The following is a 7,754-nucleotide window of genomic DNA, read 5'->3' as shown; positions in this document are numbered from 1 at the left end:
CATTCAGAATGAAGTAACCAGTCCCACAGTGACAGAGTGCACAGGAGGGGTGGGGATTAGTGCATGCTTTCCTAAATATTTTTGCACTTGTGCTGATCACCTGCAGGTCATATGGTGGTGTACCACGTGTGCACTCTCTGTGGCGTCTAAATTTAACCTTGCAGGATTTTTCAATCTTCCCAAAGCATTTAGTGAAGTTTTCAATGCTGCGCACGTTTGCGAGTTAACTGTCTAAATCTAATAAGGCGCATATCAGATGTTGGGGCAACGTGCTTGCCAAGCGGTGTTGGAAGTTTCTAATGGATGGTGTGTTTGCCATGCGTTTGCGCATAGACACTGGAATCGTGGTTTACAGCCCCTTTCATTTGCGCCCATAAAATCTGCGAAGCCCCTCGGGTCGCCGTAGGAGAGGGGTTAAAATATCGGGGTCCTCACAAAGACGTCAGAGGTGTGGTTGTTTGATCCAAAGCTCCAACGAGTGTTTCTTTAAGTGCGTGTGTGGAGTTTTCCTGCACCGGGTGATAGGAGGGGTTGGAGAGTGACGCTGGCTGCGCCTTGGTGCTGAGCGGAGCGCTCACCTGCAGATGAGAGAGCCGGGGAAACTCGGGGCAGAGCTGCAGCACACTCGCGGAGCGCAAGGAGGGACGTAACAAGCAGTGTGACCAAGAAGAGGGGAATTACGCAATTACTGGAGAAGAATTACGAATCGACCCTCTTTCTGGTTCCTCGTCCAGGCAGCCCTGGCTCGCTTGCCCGCCACCATGAGAACTGACTTCGCTCTGGTCCTGACAGCAGCCCTTCTTCTTGACACATTCTGGGTGAGATTTGTCATTTTTTGGTAGTACAGCTCGTTCTGTGTAGAGGAGTTGTGAGAGTGCGAGGCGCAGCGGCTCAGCGTGCAGGCGGTGAGAGCAGGAGCACATAAGCTTGAATAAAGTCGTGTAGTCGGATGGAGTCCGGTGTCAGTCCAGCGTGCTGCTGCAGCGGCGCAGCGCCGGTCGTTATTTCCCTACAAGTAAGCTAATTGGTTCCCTAATGAATCTCACTGTGGAAGAGGCAAAAAATAAAGAAGAAAGTAAGAGTTAACGATCCAGCGTTGTCCGCTCTGATCCTCGTCAGGCTAAATTCTGTGGATCGCCGCGGGTTCAGCGCAGGGCTGCAATATCCTACATAAGTTAAAATGACTGCACAGTTTAATCGCCGAGGGTGATAGCTTTATTCCTTATCAAACCCATGCAGCCACCTCGCTTATTTTAGCAGCGAATTCCTCTGCAAAAAGCAATTCACTACATTAAGTTAAACTTTACTTATAGTTATAAGATGCTGCTCAACCTGTTCCCGTCATTTAATCAATAAGAGCTGAATTAAGTCGGCGCCTGTGGGCTTCTCTGAACGGCGCACCAAGTGGCTCTGCTAAATCTTTCTCTCTATCGCTCTTGGGACTCAAGCCGTTGCTCTCCTGTTTGGAAAATTAAGTAGAATCACAGAAAAACGTTTTAGTCCAGCGTTATTTTCTCCTTTGGAGGGGAGGAACTCGTGCGTTGTGCCTCTTTTTTTTTTCCCCCACTCAGACTCCAAACCGGCGTTGGCACCGGTGCGTGTGCGCGCACTGGCACGTGCTGTAGTGGGTCAGATCGTTCAATTTAACCTGCCGTGAGCACTAAATGTTGAGTTCAAAGTTTCCTGCACAGCATTTCAGTAAACACACACTCTCACACACGCACTGTTCAGCTCCTCCTCGGCTCTCTGGACCTCTGCTAGTGTGAGATCCGCTGAGAAAATTCTGCTGCATTCATGCAGTTTTCTTTTTGTGTGCCTCACTTAACCTTAAGTATGCTGCTTAAAAAGCGGTGCTTATTTCATCACGGCCTCTTTTCGGAGCGGGTCACACAGCACACTTCATCACACAGTGTTGGACAGCAATTAAACAGTATTTCATCAGCAGTGCTCCTGCCCAGGAGCGTGTAGTTGATGAACTTGTTGAATGTATTTCTGCTAACTGCTGTGCTATACGCTGCTTTTCTCCAAGGCTCAGGGCCAAAGAGAAGCAAGAAATCAATGGAATCCATGTTTATCAATGTCTTACATTGTATTCTCTTCCTTCCAGAGGAATAATGGGGAGCTCGCTTCCAGAGGTCCCTGCCAAGCTGGCTTCTCACAAAGCTTCTACTCTGTGCTGATTTCAAGGGATGTACTGCAAAGCCAGGGCATACTTAAAGGTAAGACCTTTTACTGGAGAGTCTAATCTTTTTGAAATATTCGCAGAATCAGTACAAGTGCCCCCTGTCTGCATTGAGGCCGCTGAAAGGGAAGGCGTGTGTTGATGAGTTTTCTTTCAGTGCCAGGCCATGCATGTAATTCAGATTACTGAAGTATCGCACTTATGCATCTGGAAAATTGATGTAAAACTTAGAAAAGGTAAAAGATTGATTTCTGTAAATTAATTCATGTGTTGAAGCTGAGGATGATTGAAAAGCGCCTCAGCCGTGAATTAGAGAAATGGCCTGATCAGGAGCAGCTTTAATGTCGGGACGCTGCGTCGCTGTTGTGATGTGGTAAATCAAGCTTCACACAAAACACTCACACAAGCATGTTATGAACATTTTTAAGCAAAAGCAAGCACGGATGTGATTTTTCGCGCTCCAAATGCTTCTCTGCTGCTCTTTGGGTCCGTGTGCTCCATTTAATGCCTATTTTTTGACAATGTTCGAACATCATTGCTATCTTCATCGCTGTAATCTGACATACTGTCCCCTTCACACCACGACATTTTAGCAAGTTATATGTGTGTTGCTCCAATTACACAGTGAGCCAACCAAGTTTGAGGGCCCGATAGTGCAGGAAATGGAATTGACATCCTGTGTCTAATCTGGCACTGCTCCTGCCAATGTGGGCTAATTGCAATTCTCTATTGATCCCAATGGTTTTTTCTCATAGCTCAGCTAAGCTGTATTGTTTTGCTGTGGGCGCACAATAGCTCTTTTGTGGGTCGACTGTGTCTTCGGCAGCTGCACAGTATATATTTCTCACTCTCCTTAGCAGGGAGAGACCTGGCGGGGATACAGCTGTCTAGACTCTCCCTCTCGAGTGTGCACACAGACACACACAGGCATTTTAGGCAAAGGATATACAGTACAATAGGGTTCACTATATTATTTTTTGGTTGTTTCCTCTCCTGTGTCTATATTTGTGTTTGTCCTTTGGTGTAGTAATATAAGTCTGGAGAAGGCATCAGCTTGATTTTAGTGTTTCATTAACTTCAGTATATTGTAGCCTGGCTGGATGTGAGATTGGATACGGGACACTGTAGCTGGTAGTGAGCTTGCTCTCTGTGTGGTAGTGATGTCTTCAGCCCAGCAGGGGGTGTCAACACAATCACAAACAATCACAGAATGAGCCATCACTACAGCACAGGAGCCATTTATTTCAGAGAGCATTATTTATCTGGTTTGGTCTCGGGGAGATGAAATTGTCTCTGTGTCTCCTTTCAGAGAGAAACTAATCTTTAGTGGTCTAACAGAGTTGTTTTTAGTCTCAGGAATTCAATTTGCCACAGACAATAGATGCTTTGGTGTGATTTGACTGTACTCTTAGTTATTTTTCCTAACGTAGGCTGCATAAAAGTCAGCGGCAAACATTGCTGTACTATCAGGCCGAGTGAACGGTCTCCACTCATAAAACATGCAGGCTTGTAATTCATTTACAGTATTCCCTCCAGCCACATTCAAAGCATATGCTTTAATTTAACATTCATCATTTGTGTTCTCTGTGCTGTTTGAAAGGATCCTGCGAAAGTAGCATGTGCTCGTCTTTGCCGTGACACACTCACAGCTGCAGTGTCGTCTTCATGTGTGTCTGAGAGCACAGCTGCAGTCGTCAGAGACACACGCACACACACCGTATGTGATTTACAGGGCTCAGGCAGTTGATTTATAGTTGGTAAGGGTGACACTGGAGGGAGGCAGGAAGCTACTCTGGAAAGGCTTTAATAATAACATTGTTTAACCCAAAACCGTCAGATGGGGGGCAGGAATAATGACACCCACTCATGCGCACACACACACACACACACACACACACACACACACACACACACACACACACAAACATATATATATATATATATATATATTCATGTTAGCCACCAGGGAATAATGGGAAGGACAGAACTAGGACCTTGGCCATGATTGGGAGGATGTCTGGTCTAGACAGGAGGTCAGCAGGCAGGAGGAGGGTGTAACATTTCGCATTTTATCATTTTGAGTCACTCTGAAGTATCAAAATGTAAAAGAGCAAATATCACAAAGCCAAAGCTGAGAACAAAGCCGAGGCTAAACACTTGCCACGCGGCAGATTTTATGGTACCTTATTGTCTTAAGTGTATGAAACAGAGTTTGTCTGGCTATTGCAGTGCATCTTTGTGCAAAAAAGCTGCTCCTTATTCTTTCACAATTTCCTCAGCTGCTCTATTTGTTGAGTCATTCCTTATTTTCAGCCTTCTCATGAGTCGTTTTCAGCTTTCCGCGACTTTGTTTTTGATTAATCTTCCTTTTAATGAGCAGTATTTAGATCATTTCCTAAAAATCCTGGGTGTTCAGGCCAACAGAGGGTTTTCATTGATGAACGCAGCCTGCCCAATAAACATTTGTAAGTATAAATTCTACAACCTGCATGAGAGAATTGATTAGCTCTCTATTTATCTGGAAAACCCCTGCCAGTTACTAAAGTTAATGGCTGAAACACATAAAAACAGGACACTGCTGAGTCTGTGTGGGTACACTGTCCAGTTGGATTGTAAGGTGAACATTTAATGGCTATTTTTACATCTTGAAACACTGATTATTGATCAGATCAGGTTGATTGATGTTGGTTTTATTTATATTATAGCAGCAACTTAATTACTATTTTAACTTCCCCAAATTAATCTGTTATAATGGACAGCAGATAAACAGCAGGGTTTAAGGAGAGATAATGGGTTTCGTGCGTGCGTGCGTGCGTGCGTGTGTAAAGTAATGTACATACATGTACTGTATGTATGACACAGTCAGTGCTGAGGATGCCTGCTGTCTTTTATGCCTGGTTTTCATTAGAGCTGTGACAGCTTCTTTACCACTTACACACTCTGGGCATCATTAGAGGTAGAGTTCCGCCAGGCCTGGTTAACATTACACACTGAATGACTGTTACACACACACACACACACACACACACACACACCACTTGATAAAAACAGTTTCCTCTGCTGTAAAATCAGTGTAGCAAAAATTCTGTTTTGTCAGAGTCTGTTTCAGCGGTGTAGGAAAGCACTCGGTTGTTAAAATAATTTGAAGGTTTGATATTTAGATGCTGTTGCTGATGTTTGGGGTGTTTTGTATCCCACGGGCGAGAGAGTATGAGTTGGGCCCTGGCCAGACTCACAGAGATAAACAGAGCTGGCTAACGTAACCTCATCCCATGTGTCCCCGCGTCCCTCTGCTGATTCTGTTCCTGGTAATGAAAGCCAGGGTTGGTGGTTTCAGCTCAGTGAGCCCACTCTGCTGACCTTGGACTTTGTTTGGGTTACTGGTGGTTTTGGGCGGCCCTCTCTCTCTCTCTGTATGTGTGACTGTGGTTGTGTTTGTCTAAGCGTGTGTGTGTGTTTGGGAGAGAAAGATAAAGAGAGAGAGGGGTCAGGGGGATTTGGTAAATTCTGATGTGTGCATGTGCTTCGTTTGGACATGTGACAGTGCTGACATCCACTGTGCAGCCTCCCAAAGGGAACAGGAGACTTTCTCAGGAGGCCTCGCTTTGCTTTTAGAAACTTTATTGGTGCTTGTCTCGATTTTGAAAATTTGATACCTCCAGTAACTCATCAGCCAGAATGAATGGCATGAATGTCTGTGTTAAGGTTACAAGGTTACACTTGCTTGCTATTGTGCTCATAAATGCATTTTCTGATACACTGTAAACACTCTTTCTCTCTCACCCTGCATACACACATTCTGTAACCCTCTTACACAAACACACGTGTGTAATCAAACACTTTGCATCTATCACAGTGTCTTTATATGCTGCTATTCAGCAGAGATTCGCCATGCAGTTGATGACGCTTAAATCAATGCCTTGCCTGTCTGACCCAGATCCCTTCTCTCCCTTCACTGCCACCTTGTTTCTCCCATTTTCATAGCGTTTTCAGGCTGTTGCCTACTAGAAGGATAACCAGAAACCAGGAGAGAGAGCTTTGCATTTTGAATAAAACAAATTGTTCAGAGCTGTAATTTTTCTCCAGGATAATATTTCCAAAAATCTCCTCCAGCGGGCATCCAGAAGGCCCCGGGTGATGAGTCTCGCTTGCCTCAGTTGGTGAAGCTTTCCTGTGAGGAATTTTTCAAAATCCAATAGCCAGCCTGTTTCTTCGCTTCAGGCTTTGTATTCTGAACATCATTTTGCAACTTGGAGCGCAGCATTTGATACACAGTAAGTATCACTTTCACCCCCAGTTTAATCCACAGAAGTGTTTTCATAGGAAAAATGGCTCAATATCAAGTAACCTTACGGGAGCCTCTGCCTTAGATATTAATAATAGACCAAGAATTAGAGTGAAATTACCTTCTCCTCTACCCAAAATCAGAGCTGACATACACGCACACACACACACACACACACACACACACACACACACACACACACACTTACTTCAGTGGTTCACAGCGCTGGTGATGTGGGGACAGAAGTCCGCTTCGAAGGGGTGACTCGCGGGAGCCTGAATAAAGGATGCTATTTCTTTTCACACACTACATCGGGACGGACGACACATCAATTTTCTCTTTCCCTTCAACCTCAAACAGAATTAGATTGTTTTGATTTCCTGTTTACCTTTTGCCCCAAATCTCATGATACACAGCCTGCAGTGTTATCTGGGTCGATAGCAGACAGGCGTCCTCATGGAGATTAGACATTGTTGGAATATCGCCTCCTTTGTTTCTTTCCGTTTCTGCCTAAATTACTCTCATTGTGTTCTCTCATTATTAGTTTTGGATCACGACGTCTTTCTTTATTCTAATCTTTTGCGAAGTCCTATCTCTCTTTTGATTCTCTGTTTTCATTGTTCTGAATCATTCATGTTGTGTCTCTGCAGCCCCCTCCCGTATAACCATCTCATCTCTGTTATAATGCAAAATAACAACATAAATCCTTAGTCTCTCTCCGCCATCTGTTTGAAATATTACTTGGTTTATGGCTAATTTTTGTGAGGGTATTCAGTCATGGCGACAGGCGCAGACACATCCGTTTTCCATGCTTATTAATTACAGAAACGCACGAGGATGACATTTACTGGATGTCTCGTGAAGACACTACAAACATACTGAAGTGCTGGTTTATGCTCCTCAGGCCAAAGGCTAATCTGACCCCAGGGAGTTGTTACGATTGACACATATTTACTGAACGTGTAACCTCAGGCCTGATGTATGTGTTCACCAGTTGTAAAGAATTGTGTGAGGATTTTCCAGAGAGGCTCATATAGATGATTTAGCCACATGGGTAAGCGTTTCTGTCCCTGTTAAGGTCTAGACATGAGTGGTTTATGAGATAAGCAAAGGGGGCAGACGTTGCACCTGCAGGAGTTCCTTTTGATTAATACTTTTAGGCCTGGGAACCCATGCTGTACAAATAGTTATGTACTTTTGTGTGTGCATTCTGTGGCTGAATGTGCTGTGTGCACTGAGGTAGCAGTCTGGCACTCTGTGCATGGCGGGTATCCTCCAGGTTTTTCC

The 7,754-nt window shown here is 44.6% G+C and overlaps 1 protein-coding gene across 1 annotated transcript in view; it reads left to right on the top strand.

Moving 5' to 3' along the window:
- Positions 1–588: 588 nt before the first annotated feature.
- Positions 589–7,754, top strand: part of LOC139335673 (cadherin-4-like) — a 247,625-nt gene continuing 240,459 nt past the window's right edge. The window contains exons 1-2 of the mRNA XM_070969402.1: positions 589–818; positions 2,108–2,219. Coding sequence (XP_070825503.1) covers positions 762–818; positions 2,108–2,219 — 169 coding nt within the window. The 5' untranslated portion in view covers positions 589–761. The remainder of the gene's footprint in view (positions 819–2,107; positions 2,220–7,754) is intronic.

This window comes from Chaetodon trifascialis, chromosome 8, assembly GCF_039877785.1.
Source record: "Chaetodon trifascialis isolate fChaTrf1 chromosome 8, fChaTrf1.hap1, whole genome shotgun sequence".
Lineage (NCBI taxonomy): Eukaryota > Metazoa > Chordata > Actinopteri > Chaetodontiformes > Chaetodontidae > Chaetodon > Chaetodon trifascialis.
Note: the sequence above shows the minus strand (reverse complement) of the source record. Positions and strands in the feature narration are given on the sequence as shown.